The sequence below is a fragment of the Cyrtonyx montezumae genome, unplaced genomic scaffold, assembly GCF_038088225.1.
Source record: "Cyrtonyx montezumae isolate F1298 unplaced genomic scaffold, pur_monq_1.0 scaffold_3, whole genome shotgun sequence".
Classification (NCBI taxonomy): domain Eukaryota; kingdom Metazoa; phylum Chordata; class Aves; order Galliformes; family Odontophoridae; genus Cyrtonyx; species Cyrtonyx montezumae.
The window spans coordinates 101,497,803-101,521,334 of NW_027072034.1; the positions used below are offsets into that span (position 1 = coordinate 101,497,803).

Sequence of the window (23,532 nt, forward strand, 5' to 3'; positions counted from 1 at the left end):
CAAAATTAATCACTACTTTTTCTGTGCAGGTTAAGTGCTCCTTTTTGTGACAGTTGCTAGAAGTGCTAAAGATGCTGAAAGGACACTTTTTTCTAACAGCAGGTTTAAAAAGTATTTTTATATTGCTGAATGAATTGTCTTGGGCCTTAGCCGCTTCTCCAAGCTGTTTGATAGTTTTGCTTTTTATTTGAAAAGTATTATTTTGAAAAGTTGCCTTGTGCCTGAAAGTCTTCCAGCGGGGGAAGAAAAATGCCAAACAAAACCAAATCTCCAAAACACTGAATTCTTTTGACTGTGATTCTAATCTCGTGGTCATAGAAAATTCAGGAGATGTCAAGAGATTGTGTCTCTACTGAGTACATTTTTCTGTCCTTCAGGAGAGCCTCAGATGGGATTATTAAGTGTCCCATCCTAGACAACAGCTCTCTTTGTTAACATCATTCTTTGTAGGAACTTCCACTCTTGAACATCTTTGTGCTCTGCTTGAGGATGAGCATTTAAGCCCCTTTTTACTTCCTTTATAGGAGATACAGAATCCACAAGCCATATACTGTGCTGGAGTCTACAAGTTACTTACCCAAATTATAAACTATTCATTTTTTCCAACACAGAGTTCAAGAACTGCTTTTCTTAAAAAGATGAATGAAAGACTACTGCTCCAAATACACTCCTTATTTCCAGAAAGTTATTTTTCACCTGAGGAGACTAAAACAACCATTTAACAATTAAGGGCCACGTGGGCCACATTTATCATGCACTGACAGATTATTACTTCTAATTTCATGAGAGAGGTCAGAGGAAGATGAATTTGATAGAGCAAATAGCCATCATTATTTTAATTCTTTCAATTAAACCAGCATGATTTTGAATCTGTGTGAAAGGAGCGTTTGGCGGATTAGTCACTGAAATTTTTCAGGATCAGTTGCTTACAGATGGCAATCTGACTCTCCAGTGAAGTGCTAATGAATAGAAATAGGATCTAGAGTCACAGTAATTTGCTGATTTCACTGGAAATGGAACTTGCTTGCTGTAAATGAAAGAAATTGAATGGGAAATGCACGTAGAGCATGGAGACTTAGGACATTCTTATTTGGAAGGTAAAACTGAAATGAGGCAAGTGCCAGGCCATGCATGACAAGCCAGGATGCACAGTAAAAAGTGGGAAAGAAAATCTTGATGTATTTTCAAATGAAAAATTGATGCTGATGAGTGTGTATATTTGAGAAAGAAACTTACGTCACTTTTAGTTTCGACATGAAAAGGGAATTAGAAGTCTCACTAATAATGCAGTTCTGATAATTTTACTGCTTTAGTATAAACAGAACAGCTTCAGAGAAGGGAACAGTTTTCACTGGAAGTGACATGCACTGTGATTATTGCAGAAAGTTTGCTTTAACATGTAGGAGCAAGTACAAACAGAAATACATACACACACGCATACAAAACACCTAAAGAGACACTCAGTCCCACCTTGCATGGCTGTGAGCAGTTCAAAAAGATTGAAGTTGCCTAGAGTGGCTATGATGACACAGCTGCAGCTGCTATCAAAACAGCATTAGACCCAATTTTTCTGTTGCAAAAACGTAAAATAAGTAACAGACATAATAAAAACTTAATAAATAGACTAAAAGTGATGAAAGTATTACTAATTACTGTTTAGGACACTTAAGACTCTGCAGTGTGGAAGGAATGGCCTCTTTCACATGCAGCAGGTTATCTGTTTCCCCCCTTTCCCTCCCCCCCAAAAAAAAAAACAAAAAAAAAAAAGAAATAAGTGATAGAAATTAAGGAATAAGTCTTTATTCCTGTGGTTTGCCACGAATTTGCCATATGAAAACCTTCTAAAAGATAACAATTCAAAACAACTTTTAAAACCAGCATTAATCTTTATATAATCACATCCTTACCATAGACCAAAAGCTTTAAGCACTGCCACGCCTGCAGACAGACATCTGAGTGAAATTGAGTTGGCACCAATGTATCTGCACATGCTCATGCAAAATTGATCAAAGCAGATTCTGATGGCAAATACGGCAAAAGGTTTGTTCTCTGTAATTACTTATCTTTTGGTATTGCATCTTCTACTGTAATTCAGCATACAGAAAAAACAAATGCTAAAAAGCCTGACAGGAATAGAAGTGTATCTGGACAGCATCTTTGTTGTTTGGAAAAATCACATTACAGGAACATCCCAGATCTTTCAGCAGTGCTGAGAAAATTAAAGCAATAGTGTTTTTCACAATTGACACATTACGAGTCCAATTTTAAATTGGCTTCTGCATCTCCATATGGTGTAAGAACTGTGATCTCCCACATGGAAAGGAAAAGACCAGTTACAAAAAGAATAAAAAATAAAACTAAACATGAAAAGCTAAGGGAATAATGCTCGGAAGCATTTGTCTGATGCTAGCTCTATTCTGAGAAGTAGTCCTTATGCAGACAGTGAGTAACACGTGCTTCAGATGCAATAAAAACTCATTAATCTGCAATGGGCTTTTAAACATGTGCTTAGTATTGGGCATGAGTTATGCCAATTATAGATTCATGCATGCTGAAGGGTTTATGTTAATCAGAATTGTGATTTTAAAATTGCTTACAATAACCTTGACACAAGTTTATCATTTCTTCTGAAGCCCACTTATATCGTATACCATTCACTTGATGTCTTGGAGTGTTTTCCATCAAAAATGTGTTATCTACCTAGGGTGTCACATCTTCTCAATGTGTATCTAGTACATCATAGCTTGTGCTATGATGCTGGCATCAAAGATACCTGTTATCGTAACTGCTGTTTCAGCATGAGATTGTAAGCATTCCCAGGAGGAATGCGATAGGTATGTTAAACTTGTCATGAAATGTAATTTCAGATTCTACAGTTATGCATCAGTTAAAATTTTCTGGGTTATACCCGGGAGACAAAACAATGTTAAGGTTAGCATTAGCATTATAGCTGGCTGTATTTTAACAGCATCTGTTTTTAAAATTCCAGGGCCATTTCTAGACCAAGTGTTCTCAGCTCTAAATAACGCCCTTACCAGCAGCCCATGGCATGCCCTGGGTGCTGATGTTCCAGAGGAGCACTTGATGCAAGCACAATTCTGCACGTGCAGAAAGAAGAAGCAGGGTTGGGTTCCAGTCTCCATTACAGGAGAGCCATGTGTTTCTTAGTACGTGGTTTGATGTGAGTTTGCCAGCTGTAATGTCATCTAGCTGCTAGCAGCCATGCAGAATATCAAACATATCTTAGTGAGCATTTGTGCTTGAGAGGAGGAATAGGACGTGCTTGCAAGTTTCTTGCACATTTTTCATTGTTCTTTATTGCTGCACAACTGACAGTAGACGCCCACTCTGTTATTAGTGACTCAGAGATGTAAGAGTTGACCTGAAAAAGCTGGATCTAATTCAGGGAAGGCTGGATGCACGAGCAGCTCGTGCTAGATTCCATGAGAAAAAAGGGGATCAAAAATGTTTTGGAAAGGCTGTTATACCTTGTACAAAATTACTCAAGGCTGTAAGACTGGTTTGAAGGCTGTATGTCCCTACAGAGCATTTTCAGTGCTCTCAGCAAAAGCTTCACGCTGCAGGCATCACGCTACTGACGCCAATCCTGTGCCCTACGTTTGCTGATGGGCATCAGTTGTCAGCTGGCTGGAGATGATCTGAATGGAATCTAAACTGAAAATTTGCCTTTGTGTTTTAAAAGGCCTCTGTCCAGTTTATGTATAAGTTTGTTAAATGGCAAAGGAAAATACTCTTTGCACACAAAAGGAGTTAGTATGGGCTGAAAATTCAAGATGTGTATTTTCTGTTAGGAGACAAGCGCTTGGAATACCACAGTCACCTGTAGATATTAGCTGTGTCACCAGTAGATGGCAGTATTGCTTATTCCATATACCATGCATCTGATTGGCAAATTCTACCAAAAAGCTGTTTCTACCCAGAAAAAAAAAAATAGTTTTTGACATGTCTGTTAAAACAAAACACATGTATGTTTGACAATAGTAACCATTGTTACAAAGAACATAATTTCTGTCAGGTTTTGTGTCAGACTCTGTAGAGTAGTGTCTTTTGATTTCAAAGGTCTTTTCATTTAGATCTTCGACCACATCAGTCTTAGGTTTCCCTGTCTTAGTGAGACAGTTTACTCCCTCCAGCTGCTCACCACCATTCCTTTCCTGGAGGCTCCTACCCTGCAGAGCAGTTTGTGTATGCATTCTTTAAATCACATTGGGAAAAATCATATGGTTTAAGGTAACCTGACAGTTTTACTTGAGATAAACTAAAAAGGAGTTATTCAAGCTGCATGGATGAGTAGTCAGAAGCACTGTGGTGAGTGTCTGGGGACAGCCAATCTTCCACGGGCCTATCTACAGAAGAATGTGTGTGTGCAGGCTGAAGGTCTCCCTCTACAGCAGGACGTCCCTATGGACTTCTGATGGTTCTCCTCTAAAATGAGCATTGGTTTTCCAGCATAGGAGCGCAAACATCTGTGCCACCTTGCTCTTTGAAGCAAACGTGCAGCATGCTAGAAATACCATTAATTCATTCAGGAGCTTATAAGACAGACTTGATTATTTCCTTTGTCATGTCACGGGGAGAAAAAAGGTTGTAGGCAGAGTTGAAGGTAATATTCTGTATTTGAAAAACCAGACAAACAACATTTACCTGAAAAGTGTTCTGGGAGATTTTTGAGTAAGCTACATATTGCATACTTTCTAAAGTGTTTGGGGGCCGGGAAAGACCCATTCTTTTTGCTTCCTTCAATTTAGCATAAATGAGCATGAGATCTCAGTCCTCATTGTTCTCCTTCTCTTTGTATTGTAGCCTAATTAATATTATTCAGAAACATCTTGTGTAGAGCAATTGTAGCTAGGGCTAAGAGAACCAATGAAAAAAATAATGCTTTTTAATATTAGTCTGCATTGTCTTGCACACATAGGAGATCAACTTCAGATCTGTTTTCTTAGTTTTAATTTTTCTTCAAAATTGAAATGTAACCCAGGACACAGAGTGGAGCGGTGCTGTAACTTTTCACTTTTATGGAGTGGCAGTAAATCATGCTGCAGTTCCAAGCATGGCAGGCTCATACTAATTCTTTTGTGTGTTCTGTTCTTTGAAAAGAAGAACAGCTGCCTGAACACTGAGGAGACAGCTGATCAGGGTTTATTACTAGAATTACCTGCAGCAAGTTTCAATATCTAGAAACTGAGTGAATAAACTTTGTTATGCCATATATTATATTTGCTAGTATTGACTACCCCTGCAAGATGTATCACAAAATTTTAATGTAAAAATCTTTTAACACTCATATCCATCCCAACATGCAAATATGATAGAGAGGGAACTTGTAAAACTTCAGTGTCTAAATTTTCCTTCTGTAAAGTAAATAACTCCCAATGATGGTACTCCACAAGGAGATAGTATAGAGGATAGTATATTTTAAGTAGTTCTATATAAACAGTATACAGATAATACAAAAGAGAAGATGGCTCACCTTCATAATGACAAGGCTCGCAGGGGACTCCATGTGGGAGGGATCTCCAAAAAGAGATTCTTCCCTGGTGGTGGTCAGCCCTTAAATGGGGTTTGAGAGAGGTGGAACCAGGCTCCACCCCTTCCACTCACACAGGTATATCACCTTCACCTGTGCCCCCATGGCTGACTCAGTACTCACCTCAGGTGGCCAATCAGTGGTTCAGGCCGTGATTCAGCAGTTCCCATACACCTCTTTGAGGGCCATTTTGATTTGATGAGCTGGTACTGGTTAGGAGTCAGTTCTGTTTCTGATGGTGTCATCAGGTCTTTAAATAAACAAAACAGAGATTAAATGGTTTCACTTCTCCATACATAAAAAGAGAATATATATGTGTATGTATGTACATGTGTATATGTATGTACATGTAAACAATAATTCAAAAGTCATAATTGGCAAATATTTTCTAGTATTACACACAAAGACTGATCTTTACTATTGGTATTTGCAAGTAAGAAAGAATATTATGAAGTTTCAGGGCTTACTGACCCTATGGAAAACTACAGCTGCATTCTCTAAAAGTACTCGTTATTCAATAATAGTCTGATTTCTGTGATAAAATGCTTTTGTACTCAGATCATTTACCTGTCAGGTAGACTGTATCATATTTGAAACCATGACTGCATTCTCAATTTGGATGGAGGACTTTTAATCTGGAATTGAATCATAGAATCACAGAATCATAGAACAGCCTGGGTTGAAAAGGACCTCAAAGATCATCTAGTTTCAACCCCTCTGCCATGGGCAGGGTTGCCAACCGCTAGAGCAGGCTGCCCAGAGCCACATCCAGCCTTGCCTTGAATGTCTCCGGGGATGGGGCATCCACAGTCTCTCTGGTCAACCTGTTCCAGCACGTCACCACTCTGAGTGAAAAACTTCTTCCTAACATCTAACCTAAATCTCCTATCTTAGTTTAACACCATTTCATTTTGTCCTATCACTATCAACCCATGTAAACAGAAGCGTATCGGAGTTCCGAACTGGAGGTTCAAATAGCTGGACCAGTCTCCAGCATTTTCTGTACCTGCTGCAAATCAGTCTGCAGCTTTAATCATCTTAATTCCTATGGAACTAATTAAATAGGTTGTTTAATTGATTAGTTTATTTTTATATGGACAGGTAATCTCACCTCAGCGCATTCCTGCCACTGTGACTCCTACTTTGTTGATGTCCCCAATGGTGTTCACTCAGTCCACACCTGCTGCATCAAAAGCCAATGAAAGCGGGCGGTTAGCAGCATCAAACCAAGAGCCTGCTGCTAGCTCAGCTAACCTTCTCCTACCACTGCAAACCCCAGAGCCACCTGTAATCAGCAGCAGCTCAGTGACAAAGATGCAGCTGCAGGAAACACTTCTACACTTGATCCAGGTAAAGTGCCAAGAGTTCTTTAAACCTTCAGTCCATTTTTGATGTAAGCACCTGGTCACCTATGCACGTGGGCATCTAATGAGTGCTATCCATCTGTCTAGAAGCTAAATGGATAATTAAGTATGTGCTGGAAGTTGTGCTTTTTATGGCTGTGTTAATGGAGCACTATACCATAGACCAGGGAGATAACAGCCTCTCCTTGCACACTGCTGGCTTAACTGCACTGTGATTAATCATTGTAGTTTGAGGTTAAGGAAAGATGATGGAATTGAAGGAGAAGAGTAAAGATGACTGAAAGCTTCAAAGGGTTGGCCTGAGAGCTGGAGAGATACCTGCTGTATTTTTAGCAAAGTAGGGGGTGTTTATCTTAGCAGACAAATACTTTGAAGAGGCACGCTAGCATCAAGAACTCAGATGGGAAGTGCAAGCGACTTTAAAATACGGGTTAGATAACCTATGAAAATGTTCAGTCTATTGTATATAAATCACTACTTGAAATGCTAAAATTCCTCTTGCTAGAATTATTTAAGTTTAATCTGCCAAAGCATTAACAGCATGTAGGAGACGATTGTTTACTGCTCTGGGATTATATGAATGATTATGATTTTTTTCTGCAACTTGCTCTGGAATTAATACCTGAAGAGGGGAGTTTGAGTAGAGACTGTAGAATTAAAGAACTGGCTACAGTGTGTAATGAATGGAGACATGGGTTTAAATGTCCAGTTCATAGGCCAAAACTGTGCCTGGATGGCTTGGCAATAAAATGTGTCTTTATGGGAATGCTAGTGACTCACCTAAAATGAAATTTAAATTATAGACCTAGAAATAAAGTAGTGTCTTTAGGACGTTAGATGTTCTTCTCATTTTCCTCTTTATTTTTATTTTGGGAATGAAAAAGCAAAATACCGCAATATTCTGTCTTACGTACTTGGAATATCTGGATAGTAGGAAAACTGTGTATGAAATTGAAAAGGAGAGTACTTGTCAAGGAAAACTAGATTCTGTGCCCTGCAATTCTGTTTGTAAAATGTGTGTTCAATCCTGCTGTTCTTGATGACAGCTAGGATTAGCTGTTACCTGGAAATTATTTACTGTTTAATAACATGATGCTGATTGCTAGTTTCTTAGCTGTCATTTTCTGTTATATGAAACTACAATCTCAGATGCTCCTGGTTTTCCTCAAGGACTATCCTGATTTTAATTATCTTCATATGTTTATGTAAGCTACTTAGGACATTCTTTTTTAATGGGAGCTTGCCAGTTCTTCCAAAAAATAGGTCTTCTGAAGAGAAAAGTTAAACGTGCATCAGTGCAAAAAGAGCAGTGTGTGGTAGGAGTATTAAGTCTAAAATAATTAAACAGTCTAATAGTGATAGGACAAAGGATAATGGTTTTAAACTAAGAGAGGGGAAATTCATGTGAAATGTTAGGAAGAAATTTGTTATTCAGAGGGCAGTGAGGCCCTGGCACAGCTGCCCAGAGAAACTGTGGGTGCCCCATCCCTGAAGGTGTTCAAGGCCAGGTTGGATGGGGCCCTGGGCAGCCTGAGCTGCTGGGGGGCAGCCCTGCCCATGGCAGGGGGTTGGAACTAGATGAACTTTAAGGTTCCTTAAAACTCAAGCCATTCTGTGATAAACAAGATGGAAGTATTTGTGCAGGTAGGATTTAGTGCAGGATCAAAACACAAGGTGTTTCTTCAGCGACGCTTATAGTAATTTAATTATCAATTAACTAATGGAAGAATCTACTTAAGGAAACTGTTAGGTAACTGAGGACAAAGAGAAGAAATTACAGGATTATGTCATAGAATCATAGAATCCTCAAAGCTGGAACGGGCCCTTAAAGGTCATGTAGTCCAACTCCCCAGCAATGAACAGGAGCATCAGATCAGGTTGAGTCTGTATTCTCTACAGTATCATGTGAAAATAGCATACTCAAGATAAACCCAGTGTGAGTTTGGGAAGTTTACTTTCTGTGTATTCATTACTGCTTACAGCGTTGTGCTTCCCATCCAGTTATATATTCTATAGCTTGGACGTAATCTATGTAAAGGAAATTGTCCTGTTATTGTGTGCTACTTAAGATAGAGCCAGGTTCAGAAGTATTTTGTCCATGAAAGGGAAGAAAAGCCTTATCTGTTTACTCAAGAACATCTACTTTGTAGTAACAATTGTTTTGTTTTTCAGAATGATGACAACTTCTTAAACATCATTTATGAAGCGTATCTCTTCAGTGTGAGAAAGGCAGCAATGAAGAAATCCATGTGAAAGATGTTTGTTTTTGTTTTTTTTTTAATTTCTATATTACTTCCTGAGCCCTAGGAAGAAAAAGTTTCCAAATTTTCAAGTAATGTTACATTTAAAGAAATGAATGGTCTTGGGCACTTTGCATACACACAGATTTTGCTCATTACGTACACGTTGTACTTAGAAAGAAATGGGCGGAAACAGATTGTGCCTTCCGGGAGGGACAGTGCTGAAGACTGAATGACAAAATATTTTTCGTAGACTGGCCCATACTTAGAATTGGTTTTCCTGCATAAAGCCACTGTTGTCAGAATTCAGTTGCATTTTTTACTTACAGCATGGTTATTCCTTGACTGGGTGCTTGATGCGCGTTTCCTCGGTACCACATGCAACTCCACGATGAACGATGCCTGTTTCTGACCGCATGGTGGCAACGTTGGACTATTTTTAGTGAAATTTTGGAACTGAAAGTCTTAGGTAAACCCTTATGTCATTTTACTTAGTTGTCTGCAAAGCGATTTAGAAGGAATGTCGTGACTATCCCCCAAAATTTTGTAGAGAAATCTTTTTCTATTTTAACAAGAATATTTTTAGCTAGCTGTAGAAGTGGAACTCTGCAGGTGTTTTGGTGAATTAGGGGGGAGGGTTTTGTTTGTGAATGTACTTGCTATCAGCATAGCTTTGGGGTGGCACTGGATTCTTGTTTCTATTACTCCAGATCCGATCTGCATTACTGTAAGTGATGTGCAGCTTTGTTAAGGGGGAGGCTACCTGGTGTAAAAGTCCTATTAAGTTCTTTTTTAAGTGTTTTTTGTTTGTTTGTTTGTTTGTTTGTTTCTGGAGCACAGTGATTTCATTGATCCATTTCTAAAGAAAATAAAATGGATAGTCCCTACTTTGTGGTGATTTCATTTTATTGTGGAATGGACTATGTATTTAGAATTGTTGGGATCAGTTGTACTTCTGTGACTGAAGGGAGACCTTATTGCACTCTTCAAACACCTGGAAGGTGATTGCAGTGAGGGCGGGGTTGGTCTCTTCTCACTGATAACAGGAGACAGGACCAAAGGGAAATGGACTCAAGTTGTGCCAGAGGAGGGTTGGCTTGGCTATAAGGAAAAACTTCTTTACAGAAAGGGTTGTTAAGCACTGGAATAGGCTCCCCAGGGAGGTGGTTGACTTGCCATCTCCGAATGTCCTTAAAATCTGTTTGGATGTAGCGCTCAGGGACATGATTTAGCAGTGGGTTGTTAGAGTCGGGGTATTGCGGTTTGGTTGTGGTTGGACTTGATGATCTTAAAGGTCTTTCCCAGCCTGAGCAATTCTCTGATTCTATGAAAATGTTTTTATGCTTGGCAGAAGAGGCATTAATGACATTTTAAATCAGAGTAAGTGGCTGAAAGAAATTTTCTCTATTTTCATTAGCATTTCCTGCTAGTTTGCAAGTTTGCTACAGTTTAGGAACCGCAACGTGTTGCAGAGGAGATATTTCCTTTATGGGTGCAGTGAGCCTGACCTGTAATGCACAAATGAGTATGCGTTCATCTGGGCTATAGATAAGGATGTAGGCACAGCTCACCTGCCGCATCCGTGAGGGAGAGGTTCTCTTCAGTGCAAATTGGGACAATCATTCCAGTACCATGGAAAAGCTGGACAATCCTCGTGCAGTGATGGAAATTCTCCCTAATAGCCTCTTACCAGCTGGGACTGTCTCTTGAGGCAGCCAGCTCTGTGCATGATACCAGATGTCAGGTTTTATAGATCCTCACATCAAAACTGGAGTGGTTCTGAACACTCAGGTTCCCGAGTTTGTTTTGTCTGTAAGAAACTACTAGAGCTAGGGAGACTAGGGAGCCTCCAGGGCTAGCGAGGCCTTTGGAGAGGAATGGACTACTGCCCTTAGGGCTGCCTCTCCTGGAATGCTTTTTATTTATTTTTTTATTAAATCTGTAAAAGGATTAAAATTTGGAAGTAGAAAATCAGAAAAACGGTGAGGACCACATTAATTTTGAGGCATTTCCACAGTACCTACATGTATTTTTTTTTAGTTTGATGTGTATTGATACTAGATCTCAGAGTATTTCCACTTCAGTGCTGCTTGCTTCCTTACAAAATTCCATACCTGTTGAACCAGAGAGATAAGATGAGAAAGTCAATCAAATACTGAAACATAATATCTAATTCTGTCAGTGTTTATCATGGAAATCCATAATATTCAGTGAAGTCATCCCAACCTTTCCTTGGGCCCTTCTGACAGGAAATTCAAATCCTTAATTTGATGTTTATTCATTAGCCCTCTATTGCTCCTCTTTCTTCGCTTCCTTGTTGTTGCTGCAAAGGGGATAATTAGAACTGTACAGCAAAATAAAGATCTTCCAGGAGCTGAATAGGCGAGATGCTTCGTCTCCTCTGACAGCCTGTTTACAATGTGTTGAGCTTTGAATTTCAGTTATAAGCGCAGTAAGAATTCTAGATAACTCGGTCCCTTTAGGATATTAAAACCATAGTTAATATTTTAGCAAACTTGGAGATCTTTGCTGGGGAAAAGATGAGATTAAAAGACATTTTTCATCAAGCGTTTGAGGCTTTAATGTTGAAAATGTTATGAGAAGGCAGCAGTTCTCCCCAGAGGGATTCCTGAAACCTAGAGAAAAGATAAAATTCCAGTCATGAAAGTGAATAATGTGCTAAAAAATTAATCCTCAGTCAACATACAATAAACCTTCCTGCTCATCCTGACTAAGGATTTCTCAGAGCCTCATATGACTCCTGGCCTTTTCCGAACTGCTATGGCTATCCATAACAAGCTTGTTCTGACCTTTGGGCATGAATCTGCACTGAGCAGACCTGGGAATAAAGGAGTGAGCTCGGCACATATAAACAGGAGGAAAATGTGGTTCTGCAGGAAATAGATGAAGAAACAATGATTGCAGATTTATGAACACTTCAAGCTGGCTGTACTGCTGTAGAGGCAGACTGGCCCACCACCCACTCTGAGCTGCTCACTCCCACACCAGTCTTTCCTTTCTTTTTCTAATATATTTCTCCTTTTCGTTCGGATTAAGGCAGGTACTTAGTAAAATGTGTTGCAGAAGAATTGGTCCAGGTTAAGGGTCTATCCACACCGAGGCTGCTTTAAATCTAGATCAGTTTGGTGAGCAGCAGCACAGGCACCTGCACTGGTAAGGCATGGGGGTAAATTGTAGAATCATAGAAGCATTTGAATTGGAAGGGACCCTTGAAGGCCATCTTGTCAAACTCTCCTGCAGTGAACAGTGATACTCACAGCTCGATCAGTTGCTCAGAGCCCTGTCCAGCCTAACCCTGGGTGTCTCCAGGGATGGGGCACCCACCAGCTCTCTGGGCAACCCATCAGAGGACATACTGAGTCACACTTCAGGGTGTGATGAGCACTGACAGCTCTCCTACTTGCTGCCCAGCTGCTGATGGTGCCACTGTGAGAAGAAGAGCAAACCCAGATATAAATCCTGGGTGGGATCTAAGGGAATCCCAAAGAAGAAAGTGAAGAAAGGATGACTAAGCTATCAGTTGCTTTAAAATGACTTCAGCTTTGTGAAACTGAGCTAAAGGCCTTTTTCCTCTTCAAGCTCAGAAGATACCACAGAGATCAAAATGTGACTTCACTGTCGTGCCCTGCCTTGGTTGTATGTGGAAGTCCATGCAGTTGTTTGCAATAGCTCTGTCAAGAATAAGTGTTGTTCAGGAGGTTAATCTCTGTGTAGAGGCAGTGGAAGGACAGGATTCTATTGATGGCAAGCACGAGCACAGGCCTATTTTGGCCTGGGAGATTAGACTGACTGGTCTAAAGTTAGCTTGTGCAAGCACCCTCCCCACAACCACCACCATCTTGTGTTGAAATGGTGCTGGCCACAATGGCAGCCTGTACTTTTCCTCACAGAACAGCAGGTGCTTGGGTGAATGAATTCATCTGGTGAAGATGCTGTATGTGATGGGAATACGCAATGGGAAGACGCTGTATGTGTTTTAAAACAAGCAACCTCAGTCAGACAGGAAATAAAAAAACATTTTTGAAACTATTTGAGACACATAAAAATCCTTTTTATTGGACAAAAGCAAGCTCTGAGTTCAGGACAGTGTGCACGCTAACAAGGTTAGTAGGTAGAAAAAAGAAAACCCTCATGTCACATGGACAAAAGTCAAGAAATAGGAAGGATCACAACTCATTTTACAACTAGCTATTACTATCTTTAGCAGCTCACTTTCAAATGATGAAGGAACCAAGGTCCTACAGGTGCTACCCTGTACGCAGAGGGATGCTAAATGTTGGCTGGATCCTGCACATCGTTAACTCTTCTTTCTCCCAGGTATTACCAGCCTGCATCATAGGCCCATCAGCTGAGCACAGAGCTCCTGTGCTTTGGCTTGAGCTCCACTGGTGTTTCTCTCTGTTACAGCAAAGAGCTTTGGGTACAGCTATCAGTACTGCATTTCTTCACCTGATACCTGAAATCTACTTATGAGACCTATGGAATAATGATAGATATTATGTTTCTTCAAAAAGATACAACTTTGTGCTTTTCTCCAGCACTTGGCTGTAAATACTACAGTTAGGAGAGCAGGAAGGAACATGCAGACTCTTGGCAGCACTCCCAGAGCAGGGCTACTTGGGCTGGGGACAAAAGCTCTGTTTTCCTTCATTTTTACTGCTGCTTAGCAGCCTGGGTCACTAACAGCATCCTTCTTCATTTAGAGCAGTAGCCCCAGACCTACCGCTTCGTAGAAGTGCCTACATTTCTCATTCCTTTAAGAAAGTGGTATTTTGTTTTGTTTGGATATATCGTATGCCTTGGGTTTTTACTGGGCCAGTCCTGCATTTGCTATCCTCTCCCATGGATGCAGTGAGCTGTGGCCAAGTGCTGGAATTAGGGGATCAGTCAGGTTGTAGAATCACAGCCTGATTCTGGGATCCTGTGCTTAATGCTTAGTGTTTGGCAATAGAGGTATCAATGCACAATCCACTGTTTTTCCCTGCTGTCTCACCCTCTTGTGATCTGCTTTCTCCCTGTTTCTATACCTAAAGGCCCAAACCCAGTTCTCTTTCCTACCCCAGCCACAGTTGCTGTGATCTCCACCTCCATTTCCTCCAAAGCAGCTCATCACAGGGAGATGTTTGCCCACATCTTCCATGTGAGCAGTCACAAGTGCTCACTCTGTGCTACTTTCAGATGGATCACATCCCACTAAAAATGTGTCCTGCATCTTACGAATGTCTCAGCAGTATTGGTAGCACTGATCAGAGGAAGACTAGTGATTCTTGTAACAAATGAAAGCTTTGTTATCTTTGAGAAAACTCCCTGCAGGAATCATAAAGGAGTCTTGTCAAGGGAAGGTTAGAAGGAATGAGGAGAAACGCAAGATCAAAGTTCTCCAGTTAACTCCCTTGACTGAAGGTTATGTATGCTGGCAATATGCTCAAGAAAAAGCAGTAAACTCTTTGAAATGACAGTGAATTATAAACAGAAGGGTAAGCTGGGAATTTTCAGCTCACCTGTGGGACAGAAGTGGGTGTGAAAATTGGAAGAGGATGAAAGGAGATGGAAAAGCGCAGATGAAACTGAATTTCATCCAGGAAACTTTCACTCCATTGTATTAAAGCAGAAATTTGGAGGCCATTACAGTTCAGAAGAAACACTAAGCTAATCCCTGACTGCAGGAAGCTGTTACATCCAGCAGTTGAATGTTCTTCAGTGCAAATTGCCCTGAAACAGCCAGGTGACCAACGGTGAAGACAGTAAACGCTTATCTCTGAGCCATCAGCAGGCAGCTAAGGCAGAGTAGGCATTGCAAAGCAGAGCACTTCACAGGTGCTTCTGTGGATACCTTGAAGGAATCAGCTACCAAAATGAGGAGATGGAGGAAAGTTGCAATTTCTTGTCACATCATAATAACATGCTGAATTACACTGGTGCTGAGGAAGCAGGTCTGAATATGGAGGCGGTGGGATGGGGAGGTTGAGAACAGAACAAGGGCACACAAAAAATCAGGTCAATATTTTACCCACCATGATTTACTCTTTTTTTTTTTTTTTTTTTTTTTTTCCAGAAGGTCAACAACAGTGGTGATTTCATAATCCACTTAAACATCTTCGGGTGAGAGCTCTTGTGTGATTGTAAAGGATGTTTCTTGTGTACATTCTGTATGTCTCCAGCATCACTGTTAAGAGTGCTCTTCTGAAAAGAGCTAGATAGATACGAAGTGTTTTCATAAAAATTACCCTTGCAAAGAAGAGAGAAGGAAATACTACCATCTCTGTCTAAAATTGTGTTGACAAGTGGTTACACAGTGGGTTTATGGCAGTTACAGAAGAAGTCAAGAGGCACGGGCAGAGACTCAGGCACACACCACTGGAGTCTTGGTCCTTTCTGCATCTCACTGTTTTTGTTTAAGGCAATAAGAAATCACTCAGTCTGGCCCAAACATCCCCCTTCTCCAGCAGCAACACTTCAGAAGGAATCAGCAGGTTGTGTGGGCAGGGAAAACAAGAAACGTAGAACAAAGAGAGGCAGCAGCCCCGTTCCCTTCCTCTGCAGCATCCCATGGGATGGACAGCTGAGGTAGCCTGCTGCAGGACAGAAGAGCCAACGCAGCCTGCTGGAGTGAACCAAAAAGTGACAGTATTTTCACGTCTTGACTGTATCGATCAAAAAAAGTCACCATGCTCTTAGATTTGCAATCCCAGCCGTGCAGCAGGGCTGTACCAGGGGCTGTTCCCCTTGCCTTTCCCAGCCCAATGGCAGCTGCTCCTTGCTCAGCTTTTCTCAGAGCTACTGCTGGGATTTGTGAGGTGTTGCTGACAGAGCTACTTTCTGCCCATAAATGTTTTTGTCCTACCAAACAGCTGCAGCACCTAAAAGGTGTCCTAAGGGCTTTCTAATGATCTGCTCAGAGGTGAGCAATTGCTGCTTCAGAAAAAGTGAGGGAAAGGAAAAACACCCCATGTGCTACTGTATCCCTACAGAAGCTGCTTTGCCAGAACAGGTGGGACTTTTCAAATCATTCAATCATTGAGGTTGGAAAAGATCTCCAAGATCACACAGTCCAACCCCAAGACAGCACCACTATGGCCACTAACCATGTCCCTCACTGCCACATCCACACAGTTCTTCAACACCTCCATGGACAGTGACTCCACCATCTGCTCCACTGGATGACCACTCCTTCTGAGAAGAAATGTTTGCTAATATCCAACCTGAATCCCCACTGGTGCAATTTGAGGCCATTATCACCTGGGGCCAACCCAAGCCTCACCACAGCCTCCTTACAGGCAGTTGTAGAGAGCAATGAGGTCTCTCCTGAGCCTCTTCTTCTCCAGACTGAACAACCTCAGCCGCACCCCATAAGACCTGTGCTCCAGACCCCCTTACAGCTCCCTTGCCCTTCTCTGGACACACTTTAGGGCCTCAACATCCTTCTTGTAGTGAGGGGCCCAAAACTAAACACAGCACTTGGGGCGCAGCCCCATCAGTGCTGAGAACAGTGGGATGATAACCTCCCTGCTCCTGCTGGCTGCGCCGTTTCTGACATAAATAAACAGAAAACTGATAGAGATTCGTGACCACCTCCTCCTATCGTGCATGACCTGTAGCTACCCCTCTCCTTGGCCACCACAGCCTTTAGAGAGACCCCGCAGCCCTGCACAGCACTGCTTGGCAGTGCTGGCCCCTCCATGACAAAATGGCTGCTGGCTCCTGAGGGCCAGGCTGTGTGCTCCTCAGCACCTGTGTTTTTCTCTACAGCTTATTGGCCCTGGGCAGCCACCTGCACTGACAGCAATTTTCTAGTGCTTATAACATCTTTCAACTTGGCTACTGTGTGCAACACCGTGCTAAATCCAGCTGATTGGTGTCATCCTTGCCAAAAAGCAGGAAAAAGACTGTGCAGCTGTTCCCCCTAGTCAGCTTTTCTCACCATCCTACACAATTAATTGTAAGGAATTTTTACTTGCACGAAGCTAAAATCCTTCCTCTACTTCCATCTTATTCCATACAAGATGTATGAGATTACAGCAATTTAAAGACAAAGCTGACCTGAAGTGGAGGATTTGCAGGTAGCACAGGTTGGAGATGCTCCAGCAGAGGATACGCTGAGTCCTGGGCCCTGTTTCCACCTCAAACTGTGATGAGGGCTGCCAGCTCTCCTGCTTTGCTCCCTGCCCTGCTGCTGATGGAGCCACCAGGAGCAGAGCAGACCTAGGTATACATTACAGCTAGAAAGAGAATCACTCCAGACTGGGGAATGCCTGTTAACTCCAGCATCACTCGCACATATAAAGCTGAGGTGTGAGCTGCAACAATGCCACATGTGTAGCCTGAATGCCAGGAGGAAGCAGAATAAGCAAGGCTGGTAGGGACTGATTGTTTCAAACATAGATTTTGCACACTACTACACGTTCCGGCAGAAGAGAGATATGATTTGTTCCCATTACATAGTTGCATAGATGTTCTGGTGAGCTGCCATGCCCTCTCAACCTGATGCCCTCCTGCCTGCCCAGCACCCCATGGGGGGATGATGTCAGCTGGTCTAAGAGGCTGGCAAGATGTGCATTGAGTTTCTTCCTCAGCTAATTTGTGCTCCTTGAAGGAAATCAAAGGAGCTGGCAGGTGAGCCAACTAATTGCGGGCTCAGAGGCAATTTAGGGCTGATGAGAAGTGACTCAAGTCACCTGGGGCTTAAAGAAGCCCCACTCCCCATAGCTATGGGGAAACAATTTCCTCTCACTGCAGGAGGAACCATAGAGCAAAATGCAAGCTGCTTGGAAACTGTGGATCTGGTGTGGAAACCTTCTCACTGTGTTCCTCAAGACTGTCATGATATTTTTAATAACAATTGATGGCTGCCTAAACTCACAAACATGTTTTCATTAATATTCATGAAAAATGGACTGTTTTTATCTACATCTACATCAGTGTGTGGTAAAATGTAACCCAAGCCTAGCTTTTATCTTTAATCACATTGGAACTTGATCACCTCTGATTTTATGGGGAAAAAATAGTCCCTTTTTAAAGGATGAAAGCATGAAATTTTATAATTTGTGACACAGAATTTTGAAAGAGCTGCTCTGTTCTGCTATATCAAAATGGAGGGAGAAAAGAACCCAAATGTTTAGGATTTTTAATTGAGCTCTGAAAATTGCAGCCATGCTGATACGCATTTCCACAGTAGCTCCTACCCAGATGCTCAGTGTAAGCACCCTGCAGCCCATATCCAATAAATCCTCATCAGGATTTCTGCACATACCTGAGTCAGTATTGTCAGATCATAAAAGCAAATAACTTGTCTCTGCCCCACATCTGTCAGGGGGAAGTTTTGCACTGAGAGGGCAGTGAGGCCCTGGCACAGCTGCCCAGAGAAGATGTGGGTGCCCCATTCTAGAGGCATTCAAGGCAAGCTTGGAAGGGGCCCTGGGCAGCTTGAGCTGCTGGGTGGCAGCCCTGCCCATGGCAGGCAGTTGGAACTGGGTGATCTTTAAGGCCACTGGGTGGGACACAGGACAGGTGGGACTCTGCTTTCTTCCGGCCCAGACAGACGTTCTAATTTGACCCAAATACCTCCATTCTGATAACCTTGTTAACCTCTGGATCCTTATTAACACACTGAGCAGGGAGAAGGAGGTATTTGTAGCACATTCTCTGAGCAGGGTCATTGCATCACACGTTTAATGCAAAGGATTTAGCAACACAAAGGATGCCGCGAGTCAAGTGTTTTTGTGGCTGTAGAGATTAGCAGATTAAGTGGCATCATTTCATTAGTCACTTGGTGCATTGCAGTTCCTGGGGCTCCCCAGAAAACGAAGCCTCCTCCCTCAAAAAAGCTGTTCTAGTGCAGCTACTTTACTGGGAACGCTTTAATCCCTTTCAAAATGAGGTTTCCCTTCCTCCTAATCAAGTTCTTTTGAGTCATGTGAACTTGAAATTGAAAAGATTAACTTTAACCCTTTGGTAGTAGAGAGAGAGAGCTTAAGTTGACTTTCATTCTGGCTTCTCCAGTGTCAGGACCCAGGAAAGCAGCTGTCTGCTCACAGTTCTCTCCAAACTGAACATCTCTGTTCACATTGCTTCTTTTTCTTTTTTTTTTTCCCTTTTCTTTTGTTCTTGTTTCATCATGGAGTACTTAAACAAGTCTATATTTAGAGTAGAGCTGTAAAAAGGAAAAAAGACAATGTAACCAGCCAAGGGCATTAATTAATATGACACCTACATGTCTGCTTCTATAAACAACAGGTAGAGCATGCAGCTGAGATGAGCGATCTGCAGGCAGATATTTGCAGAGCTACTGGGTGGAAAGAGGGTCTGAAAGGCCACATTGGGCCAGAGTCCTGCTGATATATGGGGAAGCTCTATAGACCAAACATCCATCCATTATACACCGCTCTTGAGGCAACTTGAAATGGAGAAATTTGGGGGTATAGCACCTGCCTGTACCCCCAGAGCTACACTAACAGTGAATCTCTACTCTGCAGAGATCTCAGTGAAGCACTGTGTACCTGCTGTGTGTATTCATACCAGGGTCTCCCTGTGACCAGTCACTCAAGAGCACTGCCCCAGTGAGCTGCAGCAGCTGGGGCTCAGCGGGATAGTGCTAGATCTGACACAGTCAAACCAGAGGGCGGGCAGCACACACAGGGAACAGAGATGGAGGTAGAGGCTGGGCTGGGGATAAAGACACTTCCCAGCCCCCAGCCTTGGGGCCTGCCTGCAGCATCAGCACTACTGTAGCAGCAAGTCCTTTTCACCCACTAAATCCACTCTTCTGTGAAGTTGGCTTGCAGTTCTAACCCTCCTCTGAAACCTGATCAGAGATTTGCGTAGCCAGCCAGTAAGACCACAAATAAAAGTGCTTTTCCATCACTGCCTCTGGCAATGGTCCCCTCTTCCTGGCAGCTGCTGGACAGGCAGATCAGATTCCCTGCCGCTGGCGAAACACCTCATGGCTGCCTTCCAAACCACGCCAGGGAACAGTTAAATATCCTCAGACAGGCCAGAGACATCATCCTCATATCTCACAAACAGGATACAGGCTCTAGCACTGTTGAGAAAGAAGCTTTTCAAGCACAGTGTTTGGGCAGGGTAGAAAGGAACTTCTATACCATGAGATAGAGTCAGAAGATTATGAGCTCAGATAGATAAATGTATCTGCTGTTAATAAGATCAAGTATTTTGTACAGCAAAGATTTGCTTGGAGGTGCTGGGAGACACACAGCAAGATCCCAGTGCCTCCAAAATGAAAACCAAGGGACTACCCATCTCCTACACCCTCTTCCCAGTCCTGATATCAATAATGCAAAAAGGACACTCATGCTCACTCCACGTAGCCCCTTGAGATTGTCTGGAAGGACATGGGGCTCATCTTTGCCCTGCTGCATGGGCTACCTGGGAGACGCATACCATGGTGCCATGGGGAGGAAGTGACAAGCTTTAGGCAGATAAGTGTGGCATCAGGAGGAGCTTCATGCCCAAGGGGCCTGAGACACTGCTTCACCTACTCTTCACTGCCAGGAAACTGCACGCTTTGTTCAGGGCTGCTGCCCTGTCCCCCATTCCAGCTGGTTTTCTGACAAAGAGTTTCTTGCTTGCTACTAATTGTGCCCTGGCAACCTGTGCTGCACGGAGAGAGGCTGCCTCAAGAGGCTGTCCCATGCACAGCACAGCTTTATGATCAGCTTTTTATGATGCTCAGTGTAAAGATTCTCTTTCCTTGTTTTATGCCTTATAATTTATCTTGCTATAAGACTGCACTTCAGTCTGCCCAGCTATTCCCAGGTTAGGGTCATCATGTGAATGCATAAAACAAATGAAGATTTCTGGTGTCTTTAACAAACTTGCCTACAACACTGCTTACGCAAGTGTTTTGACTATATTTGTTCTTCAGCAGTTCTTGACACTTGCCAGCACCTTCTCTTAACAAGATAATCCAAACTGACCTCAGGTTCTAGTCGAAACAGAAACGAACAGAGCTGGTAAATCTTCCCTACATCTATGAACAGAGCACAGAATCACACTGGCACTTTTTATTGTCTCATAGTTTTGAAAATTTCTCTCTAATTTGCTCCACTCTCTGCCCCAATGTCTCTTGCAGCCTTCCTCAGATTCTCACACTTCATTAAGGATTTGCTCTCATTCTTTCTCATAGGACTCATTTTCTTCCTGAATGAGGCCCTGCCATCACTCATCTACCCCCCGTGCCCTATCTGTGCTCGTACATCACACTGCTGACCACTGCGGAAGCACCTCCACACATGACAATCCCACTAAGGGCTCTCTGGGCACCTGGTGTTTTCCAGTTTTCTTTGTTGTTTTCATTTCATCTTCAAATTCCCTTTCCTTGCAACTTCAGGTCATTAAGGGGTTAAGTGAGGTATATCTGTTAGGTGATATCCATTAAATGAGATCAGTCCAAATAAAGGGATTTTGGCCTCCTAGTTCAGCATGTTGCTGCATCTCATTGCCTTTTCTATGAGTGTTTCAGGATTTTTAAACACACACAGAGCAGGATGCTGTCCAAACCCATCTGGATTAAACTGGGTCCCCACTGCAAATAGCACACAATGATTGGAAAGGCTAGCAAAAAGACACTGCAAAATTGCTCACAATAACTCCACTTACGGCTCCTTGCAAAGTGGAGAGAAAATGCTGTCTGAGATACTGATTCTCTGGACGTGTGCTGACCCCTAGTCAGGGTGAGAGCCCCCATGGCACATTTTGGCCATTTGAGAAAGGTATTGGTACGATCCAGACCTGTCCATCTGCTACCTTCAACTGCTAATAATGCCATTTGCTGTACAGCCGTGTGGTACCCAAAGGCACTGTCTCTAGAGTGTGAGTTTATATGTTCAGAAATTGATTTATTTTTCTTTTAGATTTTAAAGTCTAAAAGAGTCATTTCAACCTTCCTGTGTAACCCTCTGCACAGCACTGATTTAAGAATGTCATCTGGAAATTTCAGCCCTATCAGGCCCACCATCTGCTTGAACAAGATCATAACTTAAAAGACATGTGGTTTGGAGTAAAAGATTGCAGTAAATGCAGAAGCTGGCCTATCCTGAGGTGAGTCAGCTCTGTAATGACTGAATTGCTCACCCTGGGCTTCCAGCCTCTGCTTCACACAATTTAACCTCTGTTCCACATATCACCCTTTAATTCCCTTCTCTGTATTTTCTCTGCCACATCTATTGTCCCATTTAATGTGTGGTACCAACACTGCATTCAGCAGCACATTTATAATATGTGCCTTGTTTTACCTCAATTGTTTGACAGTCAGTTTCCTCTTTCATATTCTCACAAAAAAACCTAATGATCTACTGTGGCTTTGCATTTTATAGAAAATAAACCATTTTTAAAGGTGCAAAAGATGATCGGAAGGCATTCTAAGAAGTGGGTTAGCCTGTAGCAATAGAGCCAGGCTATTCAACAGGTCACTCTGCTCATTTATATCTTTCCACTGTATATCTACAGTTATTTATAATTCATACTCCTCACAGTGATAATGAGCTTACAAAGCACGCCCCTCATCTTTGCTGCTTGCTGCTGCTCATCACATTCAGCCATTGGCTTCCTTTGATTCATTGGTCTCCAGATACTCATTAGTGGATGGCAATCTCAACTGAATGTTGCCCAAATGGAGAGGTTCATCTATTAACATAGCATTGCTCACATGAGGAGATCAGGTAATGGGCTGCTCATCCCTCTTCTCTCCTACATGAGGCGACTGGACATCCTGACCCCACACAGTGCCTGTACCCCAAGACGATGGTGCCTGAGTGGGCACCCAGCATCCCACACTGTGTGTGGGTGAGATCAAAGGTCGGGGGGGGGGGTTGGACCTGCTGTTGTGAGCCCTTTAAAGCAGGCCGGTCTGACCTCCAGCTGGAGAAGCTGAGACCCGTCTTCAGGAATCAGAGTAATCCCGGGTGATTTTATCCCACTCCACTTCCCTAAATCTGTGGCTGCTGCTGCTTGGCCAGGGGATTAAGGGGCTGCTGAGGGATTACGTAGCCGCTGCAGCTCGGGGCACAGAGCTGCCTCCTGGCGCAGCCATTGCTCAAGGCACGGGGCCAGCAGCATGGCGGGGGCTGTACGGGGACCCCCACAGGGCAGCAGGAATGGCATGGATCCCACACATCCCGCCGGCTGGGCCCCCCGCTGATGACTGGCACATGGAGGATGGACCGTGGGGCCATCCCGCTGCTGCTGCTCAGCTTCCTCTGCCTCCTGCCTGCTGTTCAGCTCCAGATCAAGATACCGCTGGAGACGTGAGTGCTTCCTTTTCATTTTAGGGTGGGGTGGGGTGGGGTGGGGATGGCATTCCCTCCAGACGTTGCAAAGATTAGTGGTGATGGCTACTGGC

The 23,532-nt window shown here is 42.8% G+C and overlaps 2 protein-coding genes across 4 annotated transcripts in view; both read left to right on the plus strand.

The window, feature by feature from the left end:
- The window catches only part of DCP1B (decapping mRNA 1B), a 41,930-nt gene extending 32,743 nt beyond the window's left edge, over nucleotides 1–9,187 (plus strand). For all 3 annotated transcript variants that reach the window (XM_065742587.1, XM_065742588.1, XM_065742589.1), the window contains 2 exons: nucleotides 6,653–6,901; nucleotides 9,088–9,187. In XM_065742587.1, the coding sequence (XP_065598659.1) occupies nucleotides 6,653–6,901; nucleotides 9,088–9,168 (330 nt within the window). In that variant the 3' untranslated portion in view covers nucleotides 9,169–9,187. The remainder of the gene's footprint in view (nucleotides 1–6,652; nucleotides 6,902–9,087) is intronic.
- Nucleotides 9,188–23,330: 14,143 nt separating this feature from the next.
- Nucleotides 23,331–23,532, plus strand: part of CACNA2D4 (calcium voltage-gated channel auxiliary subunit alpha2delta 4) — a 113,163-nt gene continuing 112,961 nt past the window's right edge. Inside the window, exon 1 of the mRNA XM_065742544.1 lies at nucleotides 23,331–23,437. Coding sequence (XP_065598616.1) covers nucleotides 23,331–23,437 — 107 coding nt within the window. The remainder of the gene's footprint in view (nucleotides 23,438–23,532) is intronic.